Source organism: Sciurus vulgaris (genome assembly GCF_902686455.1).
Source record: "Sciurus vulgaris genome assembly, chromosome: 5".
In the NCBI taxonomy this organism is placed as follows: domain Eukaryota; kingdom Metazoa; phylum Chordata; class Mammalia; order Rodentia; family Sciuridae; genus Sciurus; species Sciurus vulgaris.
The window spans coordinates 142255520-142283181 of record NC_136465.1 but is presented as its reverse complement, the minus strand read 5'-3'; the positions used below and the strand labels follow the sequence as shown (position 1 = coordinate 142283181).

General features: G+C 36.0%; 1 protein-coding gene across 4 annotated transcripts in view; it reads right to left on the bottom strand.

The window, feature by feature from the left end:
* Positions 1-6324, bottom strand: part of ACSS3 (acyl-CoA synthetase short chain family member 3) — a 167388-nt gene extending 161064 nt beyond the window's left edge. For 2 of the 4 annotated variants that reach the window (XM_079140420.1, XM_079140423.1), the window contains exon 1: positions 5916-6324. In XM_079140420.1, the coding sequence (XP_078996546.1) occupies positions 5916-6223 (308 nt within the window). In that variant the 5' untranslated portion in view covers positions 6224-6324. The remainder of the gene's footprint in view (positions 1-5915) is intronic. The other 2 variants (XM_079140419.1, XM_079140421.1) reach the window with 2 other exon arrangements.
* Positions 6325-27662: the final 21338 nt, after the last annotated feature.

Sequence of the window (27662 nt, the reverse complement as noted above, 5' to 3'; positions counted from 1 at the left end):
CAATCCATCCCTGCTTATGTAATTGCAGCATTCCTGTAGTTCACTCTGTTCCATCCTAAAGGCTCAGCAGCATGACAGGCTGAGAAAATTAGATGCGGCCCAGCACCAAGATGCTGACCTTCAGAATATAAAATAAGGCCCATCTTTTTAAATCAGTCTTTCCTGATGAGGTTATTTTGAGGGACATTATTTCTAGCAGGTGATTTTTCTTGCTAACCATGTACCTTCTTAAAGCATTTTTATAAGAAGTGATCGTTTCAAAATTTAAATATACCTGTACTGTGTACAATGTTATGAATAAATTCATTTAATTTACAGTGTGTCGAAAGGGGACAAATGTATCATCTTTAGATAACACTCTCACTTCAATCTAGAATTAAACATAATTTTAAAAACATGCAACTATATTCTTGAAGAAGGTAAGAGTGGATATAAAGGGTTATCACTGCATAAATGATAAAATGTGAAATATGTCTATATTAGATTTAGTCATTTCATAATATGTGCATACTTTAAAACATTAAGTAGTACATGATAAATACCCATTGTGTCATCAATTTTTAAAAGAAAAAAGACAAAATCTGACGACTATGAAAGATTTTGCATAATATTACTAAGGAGTAAATAAAATATTAAAAAATACTGAATTTCTCAACCAGTTTAATATGGCTAAGCATTTGTTTGACAAAGAACCAAAGTTCAGGGTTTATGTAAAATCCACATTTATATTTTTCTTTTCTTTTGAAACAATCTCAAACTCACAGAAAAGCTGCAAGTACAAGAAAAGTTTGCTCCATATGAACAACTGATGTGATGTCCAATAAGCCCAGAGTAATTTAGTTCATAATGGCTAGGAATAAGGACATTCGTCTAGAGAACTACAATATAATCATCAAATTCCGGAAATTAACATTGACACATAACCACCATCTAATCCTCAAACCCCATTCAGATTCTTTAATTGTTCCAAAAATGTCAATTACAGTGGAAAATATTCAATTCAGAATTACCTATTGCATCTAGTTCAGGTCTATTAGTCTCCTTTAATATAGAACAATTCCTCAGTCCAAAGTCTACTTTAAAAATAATTCGAGATTTGGCACTGGGTTTCTGAAACAGTTGGGTATTTGTAGAAAAAGGTTCTGGGCTTAGAGCCAGAACCCTGGGGCTATTATTACTGACCCAGCTCTGCCCTCTGCTATCTAGCTGTGTGGCCTCATCTGTAGACTGGCTTCAGTCTTCTCACATGTAGAAAGGCCATGCGGACCCTAACTGAGCAGCATGGGGGAATGGAATAACAAATATGCATGAGTAACTCTCAACATGGCTCAGAGATTGTTCAACAAAAGTCAATTCCCTCACCCCTTTTCAGCTGTTTCCTTATCTTCCCTCTTAGACATAAAGTCAAACGTTTTGATATTTGGCTCACTAGAATCATTGTAGGACACAATAAGAATAAGTGGATCTGCTCAGCAGCTCTTAATTCCATTTTTTAGATGTTTCTATCCTGTTTCTTCCAAGAACTTCTAGTACCTTTAAGGAACAACAACAAAAAGAAACCAAAACGTTCAACTTGCAAGAACAGGGAGTCCTGTGATGCAATGGGTTTCAAAATAAACAAAATTCCTTTCATTCCTACTTCATGGACTTTGCTTCTGCCTTTAAACATAGGTTTCTTCTGAAGAGGGAAGAAGAAAATGGATGGAAGAGGAGGAAACTATGTTTTATTTGACCCACATGGTACTTCCACATGGTGTAGACTGTCTCTCCTTTCTGTCTCTGTCAAATAAATCCACAAAATGCTTTTGCCTACCACCAATCTGTAATGCTCAATTCTGGCTTTGGCCCTCATCACTTCATTAACATCACCTTATTAAGTCACCAAGGATCTCAGAGTCACAGAGATTCTTTTACAGAGATTGAATTTTTTTCAATCCTAGATAGCCTCAGAATATCTCTAGAGCCCTTGACCACTATTGACTTTCCCAACTTGTATCTCTTCTCTCTTTTATACTCCATGACACTAAAATATCCTGTCCCTCTCATACTTCTTTGAACAAGTCTCATCCATTCCCATGGACTCTTTTTCTTGTACTTCTCCCCAAAGTTTAGTCCTTAGTATTTTGATCTTTCCTCCCCCATACCTTCCAACAGCATTCCCAATGTTTTAACCATTATTTCTTTATAATATATACTTAAATCAAAAGCCCTACAACAGGCTGCCTCCTAGTTTTCAACGTATTATCTGTAATTCCCCAATTAATTCCTCTCCTTGGATATTTCACTCAAATTTTTTTTTTTTTTTTTTTTTTTTTTTTCTTGCAGTGCTGGGGATTGAACCCAGGGCCTTGTGCATGTGAGGCAAGCATTCTACCAACTGAGCTACCCAGTCCACACACTCAAATTCTTAAGGTTGCCATAATGTCTTCTGTTTCCTGTATTCCACTTCCAGGCAGTCACTATGTCTGATGTAATCTTGATTCCGGAAATTCCTCTCTTTCTATTCCTCCTGCCATTACCCTGGTTCATTAGACACCTTACTGCATATTAGCATTACTCTGATATTTCCAATCTCTGTTATCTCCCATTCCCACAAGAAATCTTTTTTTTTTTTTTTTGCGGTGCTGGGAATTGAACCCAGGGCCCTGTCCCACAAGAAATCTTGAAACTATCCCATTATCCTTTTAACAAAAAGCCTCCAGGGATCATCACTGCCTTAGTAGGCATTGCAAATAAAAATGTGCACAATGACCAAAGTTAATGACCAGAACTGGCAGAGAATAATGCAGTGGTGGTGGGGACACTTATCAATAAGCACATGCACCATTTAAAAGGGGTAGCAGATGCTCAGTTCTAGCCAAGTGCTGCCATGCAGGAATACCTTCCTATTCCTGACTGATAGTCTCTGTGAGTATATATGCTTGCATTCCCCACATGCGTGTGTTTCAAGAAACTTCAAAAGCTGAGTTGTTACAGAAAAAAAATAGATTTCATAAGAAATAGACTAATATTTAAATACTGACAATTAATTTATAAAAAATGAAACAGCATCTGGATCAAACAAAGTCTATCTGTAGGTTTTCCAACAGCGTGTAACTTATAAGGTTAATGTAAATGCTCCCACTCCAAGCCCTCTAACCCATCCAACAACTGTCTTCTGAAATCCAGTACCAAAAACTCAAGCCAACCGGTCTGCTATAACTATCTTTCAATGCCAATGGGCTCTTTCTGAATGCTACACTTCAACTGTGTTGTAGAAATACAGAAACACCTTTCTCCCTTTCTGTATGCTATTTCAATGTCAAGTTCAAAATGCTACTATTTCCTTAAACATCTTCTTGGACCAAACCAGCTGAAGGGAATATCTCTTCCATATTCTACATAAATTTACACAGTCCCAGACATTTTCTAAGCTCCTATTTGATCATTAGAAATCAATGCTATCATTATTCTTATCTTACAAATGGAATTCTGGAAGCTTTCTCAAGGTAAACGGTAAAGCTTGGGTTAAAGTCAAGCCTGTACTGTTCCAGTGCAGAAGAATGAGGAATTCAAGTTTTGGTCACCCATTATGTGACAAGTAGCATACGCTAGGGGAAAAAAAAAAAAAAAAAATCCTTAATAAGAATGACAACACCATTCTGGGGATGGAACCCAGGTGTGCTCTACCATTAGTTCCATCCCCAGTCCTTTTTATTTTTTATTTTGAGACAGGGTCTCACTAAGTTGCTGAGGCCTCAAACTTGTGGTCCTCCTGCCTCAACCTTCTGAGTCACTGGGATTGCAGGCATGTGCCACCACACCCAGCTACCAAACAAAATTTTTGATAAGAATAAATCACACTGCTGAAATCAATTCAGATTCAGTTTTTTATTATTCACTTTGATCTTCTGCATTACTTTGAGACAAGTAAGGCTGCATGATTGGAAAACTGCACCAATCAATAATGTGGATCCAGTATTATCAAATGTCAGGGATCTGCAATGCACTAATTAAAAAAAAAAACTTAAAAGATCCTTTACAAAAATTCTCATTGCAGATAATATTTTATAAACACAATCTTTATAAAATTTAAAAACAAGATTTTAAGAAAAAAAAAAAAAATCAAGCTCTTAGAAAGGCAATCTCCAGATCTTCAATGTCTGTTTGCTGGCCTGCCACTTTCTCTGCATTCCCCTGGGTCTTTGCTGAACCCCACTAACCCTAAAATCACTCAAAGTCATCTTCCCTCCACTACTATTGCCCCTGTTTTAGGTTTGGTCTCATGGGTTTTAACTTAGAATATCCCACTGCCTTCTTTACTGAATCTCTGCACATTGGTTTTATAGTAAAGACAGTCACATAAAATAAATAATTACAGTATCATGTTTTATGAAAGACACATAGGTACTGAGTCTTGAGAACAAAGTGAAGAAGCCACTTTTTGAGGAACACCAGGAGAGTTTCCTCCTCCTAAAATGATTGTGCTATGAGAATACAAAAAGACTCATTGTTCCTCTAACATTTATTGAGTAGACTCTATACAAGACAAGGTCTTAATCCTTTATTTAGTTAATCCTCAATCTAGTCACTTGCATTTGAGGAAACTGAGGCACAGAGAGATTAAATGACTTGCCCGTGAACACAGTAACTGTGAGAGGCAGATAGAGAGTCTGGCCATGAATCCCTGTTCTTAATTTTCATGGTTCCCAGAAAACAGTGGCTGTTTTCCTCACAGTTGTACACTTAGTGCCTGGTTCACTGTCTGGGTACATGGAAGAGGATCAATCAAATACTACTGAAAAAAGAAAAATGGAAATGGAGGGGCGGTGCTAAAATTGTTAATGGAACATCATGTAAACACTCCCCAAACAAATAAGAGAGGACAAGACCTGATGAGGATACAGAACACCTTGCTGATTTAATTCCAAATTCCCTACTCTGTGACTAGGGAGGCACGCCTCAAATGACCTTGTCCTTTCCCCAACCTCATTGCTGAGCAGTGTATTTCAAAAGTCTACACAGATAATTTCCCTTTCTAATGGCTAGCAGGTGAGATCAACTACACTCTTCAGGGCCTAGGCACACAGAAGCCACACTAAGTTCTGAGAGACTCAATATCCTAGCAAGTTTGGCATCTAGTCTACAATGTCTACAATGTATCTTGTTTATTGTAATATAAAAATAATGCTTATAACTACTTAAAAATTGCAACTCTATGAAGAAAACTTCTCTCTCACCATGACTTCTAATACCACCTGGCCTGTATCTGCTTTCTTTCTAGGCACCCCCTGCTGCAGCTTCATATGGCTCTGTCCCAGCTACTTGGCACATCACATAAGTCCCTTCCCACACCAGCCCCTGACTCTCTAGCCCCTTCTCTGGCTTTCCGACCAACACAATCATTTGCAACCACATTGCCAGCCACGTTTCAAGCTATTTTCCATCTCCTGGACTTGGGTAATTACATTTGTCAACTTTGAGAACACATAGACAACCTTCCAAACCCTATTCAGCTGTGATTTTATTGAAGTCCTTACCCACTCCCTTATTCTCCACAGTATGGGGATATTGGTAATACTTCCTTAGTTTATTACACAGTCTGCTTTTGTTTACACGGTGTCTCTCTAGTTTGTGCTGTCTCTGGAGGTAGCCCTCTGTTTTAATCACCTCAACATCCTTAGTGTCACAAAGAGCCCTGCCATAGAGGTAAATCTGATTTATGGAAAACTCAGATCACGTTAGATAATAGAGACCTCCAGAAAAGACAGGATAGTTAACTATGAGACTGAAATTAAACTCAAAGTGGAAGGTCTGAGTTCATCTCAAATTTCGATTTTCTTTCGAGATTGAACTCCGGATTCCAAGTTCCAGGGATCTGAAGCCCTGGGCACCCAAGAATTAGGAGATTCAGAATTGACCAAGAAGTCACTCACCAACTGGTGGAAGGAGGGTATCTGTTCTCTAGCGTTTTGGTCCAGGGTTTGTACCAGCTGATCTGCTCAGCGGCTTTGCCCCAGAACCTCTCCGGATCGGCCACCGAGGCCGCAAAGTGGGTCTTGTACTCGCCGCCGCCGGAGGTCAGCGCCCGACAGCCCAGGCCCCCGAGACCGCCCCGCGCGCCCGAGGCCACCAAAGCCCTCCGGGCTGCACCGGCTCCGCGGGCGGAAGAGGACCCCGGCAGGGGCCCCCCAAACCCCCCGGCACCCGTGACTTTGCGACACTGTAGCCAAGACGGCTTCATAGCCCCCAGCAGCCCCCACCCCCGCAGACTGTGCTGCTGCAGTCCCGAGTGCGCCAGTTGGGCAACAGCTGGGCCACCGGCGACCGCCAGGGGCCCGGGGGAGGGGAGCCAGAGGGAGGGGCGGCGGGAATTCCGAGGTCAGCCAGAGCCCAGAAGTTTGGAAGTCACATTGGAGTCGCTGGGAAAAACCGACCTGGAGCCACCGAGAAAGCAACAGGCTGGAGTGGGGACCCAGTTGGGACTGGGGGGTGGGAGGGTCGTCACTGTGTCTTCGCGGGAGGTGAGTTGCGCCTCCGCAGGAGATCCAACTCCCACCAGCAATTCCAACCCTGTGACTTTACCAGAAAAATCACTGCCAAAAGGCAGAACATCCTCCCAACTTAGACACACAAGTCTAAGACAAGGCCAAAGAACGCCAACTCGCTCTCAATTTTCAAACCAAGCAAGTTGTGTGCGGCGTCCCTGGTTTAATCTTTGGTGGAGGTGGCAACGCCCCTGTCACAGCGGAAGAGAGCAAACCTGGGCATTTCAGCAAGGCCCCCGATGCATTATTCTTATTTATTCATTTATTTATATGTTTATTGAAAATCCAGCTCAATTCTGGTTACTAAAAAAACAAGTGACTCCAGGGCAATAATTGCTCCAGGATTTCCTGATAGCTGAGGTAGGAGGAGTGGAAGGAGGCTGCGCCAGCCTAATGGGGGCAGTGCTTGGTGGGATGATTGACAGGCCGCTGGGGAAGGTAACCCTACTGGGATGGCGAGTCACCTGTGCACTGGACTCCCCACAGAATCTAGAGGCAGAGGACAGAAAAGACTTGTTGCATTTCCTCCCTTCCACTTTGCTCCTTTGGAGTTTCTGTGGCCCTTTTTTCTGAGGACTCCAAAAAAAAAAAAAAAAAAAAAAAAAAAAAAAAAAAATGGCTGTGAATTTGGGGGTTGGACAGGTGATGAAAATGTTCTGAAATTGATGGTGGTGATTGGTTGCACAACTCTGGACACACTAAAATCCCTTTGTGCTGTGAATTGTATGATATGTGAATTATATCTCAGTAAAGATTTATTTCAAGTCAAACAAAACAAAACAAAAAGGCTAAGTAAAGATGAAATGAATCGCAGGAAAAAAAAAAAAAAAAGGAAGCCGAGAAAATTAAAAGAGAAAGGTGGTATGAATTACTATCTGGTTGACATTCTTCAATCTATGCTGTTTTCCATGATTTAATGAAATTTGGAAACAATCTTTTCCCTTAATATGCCAATCATATTCCGTTTCAATGTGACAATATTTGCACTTTTAAATGTAAAGATGTGTATTCCCAAATCTGAGATGAGAAACAATAGATGTCCCTGGCCCTGGAATGGATCATAACTTGAGTATCTGTAAACAAGTGATCCTTCAGAAAGAGAATATGTGAAGATAAAGGGTAAATAGAGCAGACGTAAATAATGCAAAACAGAAAAAAGATGTTTCTTTAAATAGTCACCTCAGCTGCTCTCTTTTAAGTGGAACTAAGGCACTTTAGTATCCATTATTCTCCCAAAATTCTAATGGCAAGAGACGTTCCCACCACTTAAATGCAAAACCATTTACTCTCTTGGCCCCCTCCTTCATCCTTCCCAGTCTCTTAAACCTGCTTTGTTGTATACTCAAGTTCCATGAACCACAAATTATCCCTCCTTGGATTCCAGTAGTGCATACTTTAGTCATTCATTTAACAAATATATGAGCACCCACATTATGTAAGTTATGGTCTGTTGGGGAAGATGTGAAGGAAGGACCAGACAGTAATTGGTTTCTTGTACTTGTTCACTTTGTGCTCAGCACTTTAAAGATAATGTCAGTTCCTGTGATTCTCATAAGAGTACCAAGAAGTGGGAACTCTAATCCCCATGTTTACAAATAGAGTTTAGAGATAGGTGAGCTTGCTCCAGCCCATGCTTCTACCAAGCAACATTCAGAACATCAAACTTTGTTGATGCTCAGTTTCAGAACCAGAATGCCTTGAATTACAGGTGAGCCATGATACTAATCACCTGCACCTTGGGTGGAGGGATTAGAAACTGTCCACTCCAATCCTGCCACTCAGCATAGTATTCAAATACCATTTTCTTTCTTTCCCCCCTTTTATCTTGTCTTTTATTTATTTTCACTGGTGCTTTATAGTTATACACAAGAGTGGGATTCATTGTGATCTATTCATAAGGGCATATCATGTAATTTGTCTATTGCACTCCTTCTTTACTTCCCCACTGTCCCTCCTCCCTTTCCTGAGCCTCTTCCTCTATATTCTACAAGTCTCCCTTCTCTTTTCATGAGATTCCCCCAACACACATACACACACATTTTTTTTTTTTTTTTCCTTTTTCCTCTCTAACTTCCACAAATGAAAGACATCATAGGACCCTGGACTTTCTGAATCTAGCTTATCTCACTTACCAAGAATACCATTTTCTTTCTATGCCTCAACTTGAATAAGTTGGGGAATCTGACTTCAAAGACCATGATTTTCATGCCAAGCTGATTATCTTCTTATTTAAAAAATAATTTTAAACTTTCAATAAACTATGATAAATTGAATACCTACACCTATTTCCTCCTTTGAGAAACCCAACTGAAAGAGAATCATAAGGGTAGTGGTGGTAGTTTAAAAAAATAATAATAAAATCTATAAATAAAAAGAGAACTAAAGAGAAGAAAGCTTAGAAGGTTTACTAATTTTCCTATGCTGTATCCTATAAATTCTCCCACTTTAGGATCAAATACCAGAAAAGACAAGGAGAAACAGAAAGAGAGAAAGAGAAAGGAAGTGATTTAAAAGCACATGATTTAAAAATAATTATATATCATGCTAGTCCTACCGTCTGTTGATCACACGATTCTTATTTTTACCTCAAATTTGTTAAGACCCAAATGTCTAACTACAAGTATGTACTAGAATTACTAAAACTTTTGCTTATGACTTTTATACACCTTAGTGTCTTGGATATTATGAAAACTTGACAAGTACAAGTACAAAGTGTTTTCACGCAGTACTTTATCACTGCAGCAGATACATGCTGACCTAAAATCTGAGCCTGGGGGAACACTGCAGATTTATTCTGATTTAGCAAAAGGGTTTCTGGAAAATATGATATTTTTATGGCTTACAAAGCAGTTTTTAAGTTCCTAAAATGAAATAGTATACAGAACATAATTGTGAACTCCAAGTTTGAAATTTTCTTCTCTTTGTCAATATAGTAATTTAAATAAAGATAAGAAGAGAAGGGCAGATGAAATATTATTTTTAAATAATATTTCAATGGATGGGGAGACACTCACTAACTCTATTCACCCTTCAGCCAAATGAGACATGAGATTCACTGACCATCCTTCATTTCATTTCTGGAAAAAAAATAAAAAATAAATTTATTTCTAGTTAAGCAAAGTATTTAGCTGCTTCTGATCTAGAAAAACTTACAGGGAGCAACTTAGGGAAATATCGCCAATCATTTGTTTTTCAAGTTCTTGTTTCATTTTTATCTTCTTTTTCCTCTGCATGGCAATTGGCCATTGAGAAAAAAGTTCTCATCAATGCAGTTATGAACTCAATAAAAGTTATGTATAAAAGTTATGTATACTTTTTCATACTTTATCCACTGTCCCTTTCTTGGCTGCCAGTCCAGCTGCATTAGAATGTCAGAAGGGGTGATATTTTCAGGCAGTCCTAAATGCTGCTTTCTGTGCAAATGTTTTTTGATTACAAATATATAACTAGGTTTGAAATGTTTTATAGAATAAGACAATATTTTTTCCAAAAAACTTTAAAAAAATGTACAGTTTGGTTATTTGTTTCCATCCCCACCAACCCCTGCTTGTGTCCGCTCCCCTACTGCCACTCTCCCACCCCTACAGCCCTTGTTTTCCTTGATTGTGTGTAGGAGTTTGTGTGTGTGTGTGTGTGTGTGTGTGTGTGTGTGTGTGTGTTGGTGGTGACAGGTGGGTGGGTATGAAATTAAAGTAGGAAATGAAACTCAAAGCCAGTTTATCAAAATAAGAACTGCTCTTATGTAATAAGGAATTGGGCAATAATATTTGGGCTTCAAAGACAACACACAGATTTCAGCCAAAATTTAGTTACAAATTGAAGGGAATACACAGAGAAAGAAATGACTTAATTTAGCTAGAACATGAAACCAGATGTCTCATTTATTTATTCAAAGCTCTGTGGAAAACTAAGAAAATGATTACATTTTGGCTATTGGGATAGTTTTAATGCAATCTGACCAACATTTAGCTGTGTAGTTTCTCTCTGGTCCTATTTCTACTCCTCCAAATCAACTACCATGCCACATCCTGGGTGACTAGTGAGTGGCACAATGGAGATAATCAAAAAGGACAGTGATCAATTTGGACACCTTTCTCCCTTTGTCATTCTGAAGGACAGCATAACTGGTGACTCTTGAGGTACCTTCGTGTTTTGTCTATTAAACCCCTTAGCTGTTCTTATAGTTGAACCATTAACAATTTATGACTTATTTGGGCTATTTGTTTTAATCAGAGCTGCTTGTAAATTTCATCAAGAACTCCAGAGTTTATTCAGAATTCCTAGTAAAGATATTAAGTAAAAAAGGGGGTTCATTCATTTACATGATTAATAGGTTAATGGATTAATGGGTTCATGGGTTATCTTAAGAATGGGTCTGCTATAAAAGTCAGTTTGGCCAAGTCTCTTGTGAGCTCCCTGTCTCTTGCCATGGTGTGAGAATTTTTTCAGCAAGGAAACCATCACCATATTCAGCTCCTTGATCTGGAACCAAACTGTGAGCTCAGATAAATCTTTCTTTATAATTTACCCAATCTGTGGCATTATGTTATTACCAAAACACTTCACAACACATAATACATTTTGTGAAAAATAATCTATGTATTTGCCTTAAAAGATAAACAGAAGCTATGTTTTCATAGATCATTTTTATAACTCTTAGGGAGCACTAATCTGATTAATATATTTATCTTTCAAAGATTTCTTTGCAATATGAATCAAGAAAGAGTAATAATGCTTAGCTGTGAATTCAAAGTGTTAATATGAATTCTCAATGTGCTAAGTTACAACTCTTTGCTTTCATTTAATGAAATCTGTAATAATAGGATAAATTACTATCTCAGAAGTTAAAACCAGCACAAAATGGGGTAAGATTATTGAATGTCAATAGTCTATCAGGCACATATGAATACAAAGCTCAAGAAAGGCACTTTAAAAAAAAAAACAGGTATTATAATGTTTACATTTTAGTGGGCAGATAAAGTTTTTTAAAAAGCTAGTAACGTTAAATAATGTTAATTTAGATGAAGATTTGAACTTTGATGAAAATGAAACAAAGAACTGTCAAATTAGTGACTTTCTTAAAAGAGATAACATTAAAACTAAGACCCAAATTATACACAAGAGTCAGTCATGTGAATATCTAGAGGAAAGGAAATTTAGATAGAGGGAGAGAGAGACCAAGAAGAGCAAGGTCTTTGTGATTTGAACAGGCTTGGTGTATATAAGAGTTAAAAAGTGAACAAGTGACATTAGAGTACATTGAAAGATTAAGAGACATAATCTGAGACATTGTAGTAACTAGATCATTGAAGGACCTTACATACTATGGAAAAGACTTTAGATTTTACACTAAATGCAATTAAAAATGAGTGGATGGATTTCAGGAATAGGAGAGATGGTGTTCTATTTATACATATAAAGTTTTGGGGTTTTGACTCCGTTTAGTCTTACCATAACAATTTACTTACCATAACAATTTACTACTAATTTCTACATCTGTGACCAGTGAATCCAAACCAGAGACTCAGATTTGCTCACTTGGCAACATCCTTTATATCTATGTTTAAATTGCATGGAAGTTCAGTACTAGGTTCCACCTTGACTCAAGTTTAAGAAGCTTTTTTTTTTATTCCAGACTTTGTATTCTTGTTTTATATGCTGGAGAGATAAGCACTTAATTCCTCAAACATTCTTAGTCTTTGCTAATTCCCTTTTCAAGTCTATTTTAGAGAGCTGCAAGGAACTTGCCAACAATGAAACTTTCACATCTCAAACCCCATTTTGGACTTTTTAAGCTTCAGGAACAGTTGAGCAGATCCACTATGAGCTGAAAAACTTTTAGAGGATCAAATAGTGCCAAGTATACTGTATTCACTCCATTATACCATTATACTAATAATATTTTTCTTTTCAAATTTGAGTACTCAGTGATTATTTTAGGTTTAAGGTATACAGCCTACTTGCAAAATATCTCAATTGTAGATAAAGGATCAATGACTTCAAAGATATCCCTCCCTGGCTCCCACCTTTACCCCAGATCCTCCTTATCATCATCAAGACTATGTTGTTTTTCCACGTAAATTTCTTTCATATTTTACCTTCCTGGAATTAGATGATTTACGAATTGAACTAAACCTTTATTTAGTCTGTGAGCATTACAGTTTCAAATATCATACAAACCACAAACAATAACAGAATTAAAATTTGAGCTTAAAAAATCTCATTAAACAAAAAAATTATTTTGAGAATTATATATACCTGAGTAGAAAGCTGACAAACTTTCACCTCTATGTGGTTCTCTAATCTTTATCATATGGGAAGTGCCCACTGATTTTAGCAATACTACATGTAGTAACACTATTAGATTCCATAAAAGGAAAGTAAATTTGAGCTTCAGTATTATAAATGCACTTGTGGTAATTTAAACAAAACCCACAATGGTCCTAGTTAAGTGGTAATTAGGATATGTATTTAAATTTTTCAGTTTTTTAAAGGCCAAAATAATTGTGTAGAGCAAGTTAAGGTCTTTCGCAATAACAACAAAATTAAATCTATCCTAGGGATTTGGTTATGTTGTATATAACTAATTGTTAATCATATTTTATTTGTGATTTTTTTTGAAACACCCAAATCTAATTTTTTTCCTCCACAAATATTATTCAAAGTAACTTTTAGGTGACTTCTTATAATACCCATCTTAATTCCTTCAAAGAATCAAGTAAATGTTTAAATGAACTGCTATAATTTTACATTTGGAAATTAAGAATTGGTACAAGATCTAGATATGAGAGAGATTTTCTAAGGAATAATCTTTTTTGGCTGTCAAAAATACATGTGATCTGTTTAAGTAAGAAGGATAATACTCAGGAAACTTGCAAAAGAAGGGGCACAATCCACTCCAAATTTCTCTTTGAAGATGGAACATTAGTTAAAAAAGTAATATTAGAATCCATTGTTAAGCAATCAGAAAGATTTATTTATTAAGAGCAAAAGAGTATAACTATTCTATGTCTGCTTTAAAATTATCTGCAACCTCCTCTTTTAACAAAAATGAACCAAAAAGTCTTTTAACCATACTATAAAGCAAGTCAACAGTATTTGAAGTGCATGCTATGAAGATAAAACTGATGCAAACAGAAGTGGAAATGCTGATAATGGACACGTGAAGCTAATATTATCCAAGAGAACAGAGAAATGGAGAAAAGAAAGTTCGAGATGTTTTAAGATAGTACAAATTTCTCCAGTCGGCACAACAGATCTTAATGTGGACCAAATACATTGTTAATCCTCAATCAACAAAGACAAAGGAATAAATATAAAAGGAAAGACCAGGAAGAAATTATCATAATACAGAGGTTATTAACTCAGACTTGTGAGCCAGAGTTTCCAACCTTTTTGACCAGTCTCTTATTGGCTGTGTAATTTTGGTTAAGTTTCTCATTCCAAGAATCACTTTCCTGATATGTAAAATGAAGAACATAACAATAATTCTTCATAGGTTTATTGGAAGTTAAAGTGAGATAATGCATATAAAATGACCCGTACATTGTTTACTTCATAGCTGGTACTGAATAGTTATTTCCATTCATTCATCCATTCATAATGATTTCAGCAGATATTCATTAGACATAAACTGCATGCCAGGCATTCTGCTGACTAATAGAAGAAAAAGAGGAGCAAGATTATAATCAGGTAGCTTGTAGTTTAGTAAGAAAGAGAGAAAGTGGTCAACTATAAAAACGTGCTATGGGAGTATGGAAGCACATGATCATTCTCAAAAAGAGTGGGGAGGGGTGTTATGACAGAGAACACAGTTTGGAGGAGATGACTTTCAAGCAGGACTGCAGGAATAGACTGGGATGAGGCAAGAAACAAGGAAGCAGAGAAACATTTCAGACAAAGGAAAAGACCTTGAAAAGGGCTTTAATTTTTTCAGAGATTTAGATGTGTATACTTTCTTCTCATCTTCATCTCTGGCTATTTTTATATGCTGGGACATCTGTACAGAACACTTTTCTGCCTCTATTGTCTGCCTGCCCCATCCCACTTCACCCATATGTTGTGACTAATGGTCAAGTGAAAAAAGTAGTCAAGACTTACAAGGCCATAGTAAAGCTTCACAAACTACAGAGGGTAAGATGGAGTTTATCTTCAGTGTAACAGGAAGTCATTGAAGGTTTTTAAATAGAGTGTGTGTGTGTGTGTGTGTGTGTGTGTGTGTGTGTGTGTGTGTGTGTCTGAGTCAGTGTCGTTTCCTGCAGGTTAATATTCCTCTATTGAACTTTACTTAGCAACAACTTACCATGGGGAAAGAAAAGCAGAAATGACTATTCATAGGTTACTGAGAAAATAGAACCATAAGGTCCAAAGTTTCAGAAGCTGCAAAATAATCACATCATTTTAGAAAGCCCCATGGTCAGTCTGATTGTAGATTGTCCAATGTGCACAGTAAGAAGGGAAACTGAAGCCAGCAGAGTATGATTAAAAGTGTGAATATGCACAATGATTGTCCAAATGATGCAGTCATGGCAGTAGTGACAACGGAAGCATGACAGCATACTGAGAAAGCGCCCAGAGGTCTTTATGCCAGATTATCACCCAAGAGACAGAATATGTGTGTCAGAGATAAAAGACAAATTGGGAAGATGATTTTATTTGCCTAATGCCCCCTAAATAGACCCAGTTACCTTGAATTTCAAGGCCCTCTATATTCTAGCATCTCTTTAGCTCTCCTTCCTCGTTTCTTACCACATTTCCACCTTGTCCCCAGGACTTTCAGTTTTCTTACTGATTTATGCCTGGTGCCCATCTACTTTGCTTACACACTACTCCATTTTTCTAGGTCTTTCTTTTATTCTTTTCTTTTTCACATTGATAATTCCTACTCAGCCTTCAGATTTCATTTCTTTCTTTCTTTCTTTCTTTTTGATTGTTGTTGTTGTTACTGGGTATTTAATCAAGCGGTACTTTACCAAAGAGCTACATTGCCAGCCCTTTTTAATTTTTTTTTTTTTTTTTTAATTTTGAGACATGGTCTCACTAAGTTGCTGAGACTGGCCTCAAACTTGTAATCCTCCTGCCTCAGCCTCCCAAGTTACTGGGATTACCAGTGTGCACCACAACACCCAGCAGGAAGCATTTTCTAGGTGCCATGTTCATTCACTTACTGCATTTCACTCTCTGCTCCAATGAAAAGTAATCCTGAGAGTTACCTTTCTTGAGAGGGTATCTAGCATCACATTATTACATAATAGGTATTTAATTAGTGCTGGTGAATGTGCCTGATTTCCCATTTGACTTATTGAGTAAATGAGTAAGACAAAAAACAAACCAAAATAAAATCTCAGGTGCGCACAACAAAAGAAAGAAGATTAAGAAACTGGGTTGATGGTTGCTGTTTATAAAGAGCTTATTGCTCATTTTTATTATCTTATTTATATTTTATGAAATCTTGATAAACTGACATAATTATTCCTGTTTTATCAGCAGGGAATTTGAACATCAGAATGTTAATATCTTTTTGAAGACTAAACTGATAAAAGAATTGAATTAGAACCAGAAATTATAAGATTTTCATGTGGAGAGTAAAGTACAAATACAAAAATATTTTATAGAGTTTTTGATAGAAACTTGCTTTGGGTTTTTTGAGGGTTTTTTTTTTTGTTGTTGTTGTTTGTTTGTTTTTTGTTGTTGTTGTTTTGTTTTGGTTTGTTTTTGGTACCAGGACTTGAACCCAGGGGTACTTAACCACTGAGCCACATCCCCAGCCCTTTTTATGTTTAATTTTGAAATAGGGTCTTGCTAAGTAGCTTAGGGTCTTACTAAATTGCCGAGGCTGGTTTTGAACTTGCATTCCTCCTGCCTCAACCTCCCATGCTGCTGGGATTACAGGTGTGTGCCACTATATCTGGCACTTGCACTGATCTTTAAAGTGAGACAAATAAGGATCTTTGATGTTAGTTTAACTTTTGCTGATGTTAAGCAGTTTTCTGGACACATTATGATGATTGCATTTTTTCAAGTCTTGGGGTGACATGGGATGGGGCAAGGAGTTTGAAGTCCCTTTTTAGAAATTGGGTCAGTCAAGGGTAAAAGTCTGGTTTGGGAAGAGCAGGTTGTAAAGTCATCTGGGGTAGGTGCTTCTAAGAGAGAAACAAAAAGACATGAATACTAAAATAAGATTAATACAAAATAAATGTTGCAGCATCTGGAACATGTCATTGAACATCATGAAGATGATAGAAGTCAATAATGTCTTATCAGGAGGTGGAAGAGTTGAGAAATTGTCCCCATAACAAGGCCTAATAAAGTCTAACAAGGCCCTTTTTGGGAATGTAAATCTATAACATTGTCAGAGCTATCAGTAATGTAAACACTAGTGCCCTCTGTGCTAGAATGGGTCAAGGTCTTGCTGACCATGTGGCTTCCCTTGGAAATATCAGGGATGTCTCCCTTTTCTAATGACCTTCCTCTTTTGTAAAATGTGCACTGCATGGCTTGCTTTTTTAGGGTCCCAATAATCTCCCTGATCAGGAGGTCATGTGACCCAGAGTTGCGAAACTCTTCCCTTTTTCCTTGGGTTCAAGCTGACTCAGAAGGCAAGAGTCAAATGTTGGCTTGAGGGACCCCTTCATTTTAACCTTAATTTTTTTTTTAAGTCTTGGTCTTAAACATCCAGCAAACCAGTCTTATCAGTCTTAAAGTAAGAGTACTGGGCTTTAACTTTAAAGTTTATAACCTCATAATTATTTTTACCCCTTTTAATTACTATCTGTCTAGAGAAGATAGCTTAATAGATTTTTGTAAGGCATTAACAGATAATAGTTAAAGTGTAAGAGGAAAACTCAAAATTAACAAGAGTAAAAATGTATTTAATTTGTACATAATCTTGAACCTTAGCTTAGTTCATACATTATATCCCCTGTTCGAGATCACAGTAATCTTTACAGTAAAAATCAATCTTTTAAATACAACTGGCCTATTTTAGAGTCATTTCAACATGTGGTAAGGTGTGAGGTAGAGCCTTATCTCAGGTGAGGTGGAGCTTTTCATAAATCCAAGGTAAAGTGTTCTAGTTCAGACACTGATTTTGCCTTTTCAGATATCGTTTTATAAAATTTACATGTATTGTTTTTGAGTCTACATGAATTTTAGCTAACACAATATGACATTATATCTAAAACATGAATCAAAGAAGGCTGAGAGTTTTCAACTTTCCTTTTGTATGGAAAAAGTGGAAAATGACTTTGTTTTACATTATAAACCTTTAAATAGATCATGCTCTTATTATCTTTTAAAAATACCTTTAAATTTTTATATCCCAGTGTAGAGATACTGTAACAGACATATTTAATTTGGAGAACACCAGCTTGATAAAATGTTTCTTTACACCTTTTACTTTAAAGACTTCTATACTTGGAAGACATGAACACATTTAATATGTAAAGAAGAGAAATAGCACCACAATTACATTGATGTTTTTATATTAACCAAGTTTAGCTTTTAAAGAAAAATTTAGACTCTGCAATATAGTACAATATCTAAAACAACAGTTATATAAACCAGAGTTGTATAAACCCTAATTTTTTAAGACTAGTTGTTTTAGAGAATAAAATTTAACAGTCACAATGTTAAGAGTAAATCAATGCTTTAAGAAATCCCTGGCACTTTAACATATAGACTAAATTTTGTTTTATAACAGTGCATTAATATTTGACCTTATTGAAAAACCTGAAATACTTTAACTGATGGTATTACTTAGATATAACCAACTTAGTTACAAATAAACCTTTTAAAATTTAACCTTAATTTATATAGACCTTTTTATCATTTAATTAGACCCTCTTGTTTACTTAGATGTATTATAACTTTCCTTAACCACATACTTTCTTACCTAGAAATGATTTTTTCCTTTTACTGAATATATTTTTATACCTAGAACATTCTAAGTTTTCCCCTATCTGTTAACCCCCTTGTAAAATTTACACTCTGAAACATCCCTTGTAAATTTCTGAATTTAGACAAATTACTTTATGTTAGTAAGATGAAATACTTTGTTATTTATATTACTCTATTTGAAATGTAGTTGAAACTTTTGGACTCTGTATATAAATCTATACTTGTTGGGACTTTTAGTAACCTTGTTTTTAGTGACAACACAAAGTAATTTTAAACCCTTTTTTATTTATCAATTTATGAAAACACCAATAATATTTATGTATGTAACCCTATGGAATTTAAGGCATTAAGAGTATTTGATGTTATATTTAGCAGTCAGCATTTTAACTGTAAATCAGTCAGATGTTTCTAACACATCCATGATTAATCCCATACATGTCAAAACTAATTTATTTATTTTTAAAAAATAAGATATCAGACAAATACATTGAATGGCATCAGCCATTTCTTTCCTGCTGAGGAAAAAATCCTAGAAACAATGGATATCAGACATTTTATACACATCAACATTTTATCATTTTTTGACCTCCTAGAAACAAAACTGTTCATTAGTAACTTGAAAGACATACCTTTGTTTACCCAATTTAAATAGAACTTTTTAAATTACATGAATCAAAGGCATTTGGATTCATTGTTTTTAAATTTTAATTTATGAGCTCATATGACAATTTTGGTACCAAACATATGTAGACATGACAATACACCGGGGTACATACAAAATAAACAGACAAGAAAATGTTGTAAGGCTTATTTTTTAAAATGTGTATTGATCTCCAGATGAAACTTTGTTAAAATAAAAAAAACTTTTATAGTTGGATAAAATAGGTCTGATAAAAAAACACGAGATCAAAATTGAAAGAAGCACACGGAGCCACAGTCCAAAGCAAATCACCGGAGAAGTCCCGTTTTATTTTAAAAATGCACACACTTATATAGGGCCCGGAAGAGGCTGATTGGTTGGGGCATGAAACGGGATGAGAGTTGATTGGGAGAGCCTTGTTGCTGGGGGGCAGGGCGATGGTTGATTTGGTGAGTCTTGTTGCTAGGGGTCTGGGCAGGGTGTCCACTGCCGATTGGGTGCGAGTTTGCGCTGGCGGGAAGAAGTTATGAGGAGTAAAATCAGGAAGAGAAGCTCTGCCAGCGCCATGTTGGCACCTAAGTGTGTGTGGGGGGGAACCTTATAAAAATCATGAACTCAAAAAATAAGAACTTTAAAAGCCTTTCTGGCCTCCATCTTGATGTGGTCCCACTCGTCAGAGATGAAGAGTTAAGAAAATATAGACAAAGGCTGTGACCCCATCCCTCCCTGAAGGAATTTCCTGAAGAGATATCAAGGGAGCCTGCTTCCATAGGTCTCCTCTGGAGAGACCCCTCAGGTTGGGGTCCTGTTCTAAACCGGGTTTTCTAGTCTCTTGGATAGCTGCCACCAAAATTTTAGCCTGGCATTTTGAAAACCCTTTGGATCAACTCCAAGAGTTGGAAGTTATTCATGCCTATAAATCTTTTAAGTTTTTGGAGTTTTCCGTGAATATCTGGGGCTGACTGAGAGACAGAAGCCAAATTTTCCTAGACAAAATAATATGGCCGTTAATTAGAAAGAGAATAGGAAAGAGAGAGAGGTTCAGAGAGTGGGAGAAAGAGAGTCCTAAAATCAATTTTTTTTTTTTTTTTTTTTTTTTTTAGTCCTGTTGGCAGCAGTTTACATTGTAATGCAAGTTTTAGTGAACATGGTTAAAAAGTTTTTTAACCATTATTTTCGAGGTTGATAAACAGGCCAGCTTCAGATTAGGTTTCCCAAGACAAAACTAACAATTAAAACAATAGGCAGAAACGGAAGGTGAGAGAAGAATTTCAGCAAGACTTCCCAGGGCAAACAGTTCAAAAAAATGTTAGAAACAAACCAAGATGGAGATTAACACAAATAAACAAAAGGGGACAAACAATAACAAACAGGACAAAACAAAAACAAGACAGATACTCTCTCCTCCACATAATCGCAGCCTCCAGACCGTCATCACCGTCCGTATATGGGACCACTTGGGCCTTGACTGAGGCCTCATCAGACTCAAGGTCACTTGATCCACCTTTGGGCTTTACAATTAAGCACTTAATATACTTCAAAAGATTCACAATCATAAGCTTGACACACCCACAGAGGAGGGCCCCTGATACACTCAGAAAGATTTACAATCAGGCACTCAGAACCTCTAAGGCTTTACAATCAAGTCCAAAGGAGAGAACACATGAGCTACCTCCCAACACATACAGTTCCATCCTCCTTCAAAGCCTATGGAATTACAGATGTGAGTCACACCAGCGCTTCTAAAGGCAGGCTCAAATCGGTCACCACAGGAGGTCTGGGCCCTCTCAAAAGCAGAGAGCTTTCATAGCTAGAAAGGGAGGGTGCCTCTCTCTTCATCAGAGGATTCAGGACTCCTGCATGCCCAAGAGCCACAGCCTTGACTCCCGTGATCATCTCGCTGAGGCCTCCAAAATGTTATGGCGAGATTGCAATAAATAACCAAGTTGATCTTAAAGCAGGAGACAGAACCATCTTTATTCACCAGCTGGAGGTCTAGAGTCACCAGCTGGTGGGACAGAGGCTGTAAGTCTATACCCTTCAACCCCCTCCAAGGGTTAGTATACCTTTTATACCATAAGTAAAGCATATCAGTACATTAATCATAAGTGGCTGTTCCTATGATTCAGAACTACAAACAAACATCATGAGATCTAAAATCATAAGCAGAAGGGGAAATGGGTCAAAACGACCCTAGTTGAGTACAAGTTAAAGAGTGGTCACTAACATCTAGACAATCATTCTCACAGGACACACTGTCTAAGAAAAATGGTAATGAAAAGAGAACAATTTCATGTTGTATAAGAATTGCCATTTTGCATTGCCATACATGCTATGCTAAGCAACTGTTGATGGGTACAGAGATGGGGTGTTCCCATGGGAGAAGCATTTCTTACATGACATGGAGTCTCAGGATAAAATGGAATCTGTCTGGTCATTGCCCAGATAGCCTGGCCCATAACCTATACATGTCAGACACTACTGAAGTATTGAGACACATTAGCAAGGTTTGGATGAAGGGCCTCTTGTCTTAAATTCTGTAATCATAGTATTTATGCCTTATCACTCATCAATGTAGTAGTTTGTTTGCAAGAACATCCCTTAGGAGATTTTCATTTTATTACAATAGTTTGCTATTTTTCTATTAGTCTCAAAATTTTGATGCTTGTTTATTTGGGCATTATGTAAAACTGTACTTTATTTTGTAGTTTTTTTTGTCCCCCTTTTGGGAATTTGAATTTAAATGTCATCAAGTTGAAACTACTGACAATTAATTAACCTTATCAAAATTAATTTTGTCATAATAGGGTTTGTCTCTCTATATAAGATTATTTAGATTCTCATGCAGTTGGGAATTAATGAATTAATATCAATTTGATTAAATAAAAACAGTAAGTGAATATAACTGAAACCCTTGTAAAACTTAATATCATTACCATATCAGGAGAAAAAAAATCTGTGAATTTAAATCAAGTATCCAGAATTTCTACAAAGAGGCAGAACCTAATCAGTTGTTGAACAATATTGATATTTTTTTCCTTTGCTTGGCTGGCTTCTAACCCCTTACAAAACAGTCTTTGAGACCAAGTTTGAGCCAATTTACTATGGGCCTGTCTGATATGTGTGCTCCAACACTGGCCCCTAAATCCTTGAATAACCCTCTCCTTCCTGCCTGCTATCTGGGTGTAGAGAAACCAGTGCAGAGAACTCAGTGAAAGACTAAAACCTTACAGGATGGTGGAGTTGCATGAAAACAGCTAGCTCTTTGGACAACAATGAAGAGCAGAGTATACCTATCAGTGATGTGAGAAAACAAAACCTCTTGTGCTAAGACATTGAGATTTGTGGATTTTGTTACAAGGGACAGGCTTATATGAATACAGAGAATATAAGGAAAATTTCAAACTCTGTGTTACTCTCTCTTATCTATTACTCGTCATGCTCATCTATGTTCTATATTTTATCACTGATTATGTGTCAATTAGTATAAATAGTGAATTTGATCTGGATCACGTTCGTCAGCTTTCCACCACTGCAGCTATTTCCTAAAATGACTGTCTTATAAAAAGAAAATGTTTATTTGGGCTCACAGTTTTAGAGGTTCCAGTCCATGATTGGTAGAACCCATTGCTTTTAAGACTCAGGAAGTGGTGGGTGGGAGCAAGTGGTGGAGCAAACAGCTCACCACATGGCCAGGGAGCAAAAGAGAAAGAGAAAGGGCCAAGGACCCACATTTCCTCTGAGAGCAAGAGACAATCACTGAAGGACCTCCCACTAGGCCCCACCTCATAAAGATCCCTCCACCTCCCAACAGCTCTGCCTTTGGGACCAAGTCTTGAACACATGGGCCTTTTGGGGACATTCAATATCCAATCTATAAGATGATTATTGCCAAGACATCTCTTTATCAATCATTTTCAACATTTTTACAGGAGATGTATCTAAATTAGAAGTATACAGTGTTTACCATATAGCCAAAATGTTTCCCTTTGTTCCACAAAACAGTAAAACAATTTTGTTTATTCTTCTCTTGCATTACCTTTGACTGATTTCTTCTAGTGACAGAAATATCAGTAGAAAAGAACAATTTGGGCTCCTAAGGTATCTGATTTAATGAAAATGTAGGTTGGTAGTTTAAATCCATTTTATTAAATTATATCATGAAATACTCATTCCAATTAGAATTAATCCTCATCTAGTTTCATCTTATAAGATGAATATATTTTTGACTTATTAAAAAAAATATGCAAGCTTCTGGATTGATTAGTTTTAGCAATGTAAGTTTTCTCAATTTTTAAGTGTATAGGAAAAATTTTATCATGATGGCTAATAAAATTAGTACAATTAGTTCTGAAGTATTCTACATTATTTTTACTTAATTATATCTAGAATTCAAACATCAGAATAACTAGGAATCTTTGTTATTCCAAAATAGCATTTTTGGCTTACTAATTTTGGAGGTGAATGAAATCTTTCTTATAAATAGTTCAACATAAGAGGAAGTAAACATTTTATATCACATGACATTTTTCATTTTACAGATGAAAAAATTGAGAATCAGAGAGGGAAGAAAACTTTCTCAAGCATCCAGGATAGTTAGTGGATGAGCTAGCTGTGATGTAACCCACCCAAGAATGGCTCTGATGGTTTGGGTTTTTAACTAATTTCATTAGCTAGGATTATTCAGAACGCAGAACATGCAATCTGTTGAGAAGGTATCCATGGAACACCAAGTGGCTATGGGCTCTAGACGAAAAATTATTGAACACAATTATTGAACACAGTCTTATGTGATTTCTGGGTCTAATAAAACCATAAACACAAACTTACATTGAAATTACAAGACTGTTGCATGACTATAAAGGAACCTATGAGATGATGTAAATCACATTAATTCATACATGTATGTCTATCTAATGATTCATCCTTCTATTCATCTGTTTATTGAGAAGTTCAAACCTGGTGGGGTATAAATAGTTTTAGTTTTCTCCAATCCTGTCTTTACAATACTTTTTTTCCCCCAGTCTTCAGAATCAGGTATGCAAACCCCTGCCACACAGAGATTTTAAAAGAAATAAGAGGAAAACAGTTTTAAAATGATCAATTCTCATATACTGTTTCATGTGTGTTCTTCTCCAAGACCAGTCTGAGAGTGAATCTGTTGAAGATACTGTAGTTTCCCCTTTTCTACCTCCCCCTCCATGTCTCTTCCATCACTTCATAGAAGAAAGGGACACCTCAAAATTCTGTCTAAAAAATAAATCACTCTTAATGGATAACCAAGGAAATATAAACCATCTTAGGTCTTGTGTCTTTTCCTATCATATAGATTATAGAGGACCTCTGCTGTTTGCCGACGGGCTGCTTCAAGCAGCTCCGGTTATGGAGGAAAACCTCGGCTTCTTTGCCTGGCTTGCTCCAAGCGGTTCTGCGCGGCTTCTTGCTCTTTTTGCTTACCTAAAACCAATTCTTCTCGTGCTTACTCCCCGACCAGTGGGACAGAAGACATGTACTCTTTAGAAGTTTATGAAGCAGCTTCCCCTTTATTCAGATAACACCCTCAATATATAAGCAGTCTCATGCATAAGCAATTGTAACCAGATATGTCCATCCAGTCCCATTAAAGGTCAAGCAATCACTCACTGGAGCATACATGTAAAGTATATCTGTCCACGCGCTAGGCAGCTGACAGTTTACAGCCAATTGTAAATGGCATTCTGCCTTTCTCCATGCATAATCAGAACGGCGTTTGCGCTTTGCCAGTTGCCATCTTTGGATGCACGTGGAGTAACCCTGGGCCCCAGGTTCCGCCCGCCACAATAGATATTTCCATTACAGTAAAGACACTTAAAACAGATTAGTAGTGACAGTTATTTCTTAAAAACTTTACCTCTTTCATTTCCTCCTATCATCAGAAGAAGCACTAATTTTATGTGAGTTCCACAAAAATAAAGCAAATCATGTATGATTAACAAATATTGAATACTAAATATAGCTGCTATCATCTATTTAACTGCAAGCAGTTCTTTTCAGCTATTCTCAACACTCAGCCTTAGGACAAACATTAGCTGAAAAGAAAGGCATTGAAGAGTTGAAGCAGAATGTTAATGCAGTAAATCTATTTCAATATAAATAGAATATTTCTGAGACAATCAAAATATTCACGATACATGGAGTAAATCCATGGAAAAATGTTTACAGTCAATTTAAGATTTTTATTCTGTATTATTCAATAAGGAAATTAAAATCTAGTTTATCAAGTCATATCATGAAATATTTGCCCTTATTAGTTAATTCTCTCTTTATTTCATCTGATAAAATGACAATATGTTCTACCTTTCATTAACAAAATAAAAGTATATTTTAGCTACCAAATTGATTAGTTTGAGGCTGTGCAGAAATTCTATTTCTTTAAAGTATACAAGAATAGTTTGATCATGATAGTTTTTAAAATTACTAGAGCTTTTATGATTTTATACATTATTGTAATTATTCTCAACTGACCAAGCACCAGAGTTTGAAACATGAATATACACATATTTTGTAGTAAAATATTATTAGGTTCACAAAAGACTTAAGACATAAGCTATAGTTGGGCACTGTGGCACAAATCTGTATTCCCAGCCATTCAAGACCCTAAACAACTTAGTGAAACTGTCTCAAAATTAAAGAACTAAAAAGGACTAGGGATATAGCTCAGTGATTATGTGCTCCTGTGTTAAATTTCCAGCACCAAAACAAAAAAGGAAAAGAAAAATGTATAAGGTATATATTACATTGCACTGTTATAAATAAGTAAAGAGAAATATACATTTATAATATTTTTATTAAATATTACAAAATTTGGTACATTAATCTTGTAATTAAGACATTCAGAGAACTTTATCTTATAAAACATGCTCCATACTCTGTTTCCCAGTGATTTCATTAACACTTTTCAAAACGAATATCGATTGTTTATTTGAATAGAAAATTGAAGTTAAACTTTTTCTTGTCACAAAGTATTTTTTACAACAGCTTTTTGATTTGACAAACTGACTTTATCAATGAAGTTGCATGACAGCTAAATTTAACCATATATGTAACTTTAAACATTTTATAAAGTATACTTACGTACTTGCCAAGAAAAAAATAATTAAAATATAATATTGTTTCTAATAAATCATTACTTATATATTTCAAATAAAATGTTACTGTTACGGTTATTTTATGATAAAGAAAATGTCTACATTAATGAAGCCCCTTTTTGAATTTAGAATGTTGTCATTTCCAAAACTTTCTTAGTGCATTTAGGGGCAGATTTAATTTAGCAGACATGAGTATGAACCAGAGTCACACTGCCTGGACTCAAATCCTGGACTTTATCACTTTCAACCCAAGAGATGTTAGGCAAGTAATTTAACCTTTCCCCGGTTCAGTTTTCCTCTTTAAAATCAGATATCAATGATACCTACTTACAAAATCATGGTGAAATTAAATGGTTGATATGAAATTTAAACTGTATGAAATTTTTGTGTTCAACCATTTTTTACCAATCAAGACAGCAATTTCATATGATCCAACAAGAAATAAAACTTCTTACAACAGTGACTGACATACAATAAAGACTATATAAGTCAACTATTTTACAGTTAAACTAGATTCCATTAGCAAAAGAGTTAACAGTTACAAATAATTGTCAGTTGAAAAGTCTTGGTAACACCATTTTAAAATACAATGCAGACATAGAGAAAACAAATGACTTTGACTACTATATAGCTAATCCTTTTGTAAGTCGTTGGTTTTCAAATTCTTTTCTTTTTATAAAATTGATGGAGAACCTAATTGTTTTAGCAGATTTAAAAAAAACATTTTTTAACAAAGCACTATGTTGTTTTTGATATAACAGAATAAATTGAAAAAATTGGTGATATTTATATTAAAAATACTGTACTAACCACAAATTTATGAAAATATTTTTGGCCTGTATAATTATAAAAATGAAAAATAGACATGGAATTATGCTAAGCTTACTGCATTCTAACATAAAGTAATATAGGAAACTAATGTTTTCAAATATTTTATCCTATTAAGAGATTAGTTTCTAATAAATTATTTTCAAATAAAATTTTACTGTTATTATTACTTTTATGATAAAGAAAATGACTAAATTAATGAACCATGTATCATACTGAAATTACAACTAGATTCAGAAGAAATAAGTATTAAATCTATAATTATGGGAAAATTTTAATAAATCAAATTTGATTTATACCCATAATTTCTCTCTCTTACTTCTCTGTACAGAACACTACAAATTAAATATGCTACATATAAAAAAATGTTAAACTGGAGAATAAGACACCAGGGTTGGCTTTCTAATTTCTAGGAGAGATAATTCTTGGAAACTTCCTTCTTGGATTTGGTAATTACCATGTTCCCATTTTTTTATAGCAATGAAGTGAAAAGTTGGTACTTCTCCATGGGCCAGTAATTCACAGCTTGGATAAATTCCATTCTCCATCTTCCCAGGAGTTCTACTTAAATGAATTTGAGAGTAGCATGGAAACCAGGGTAATGGTGGGGAATGGCTGAGCTATTTGACTACATTGTAATCA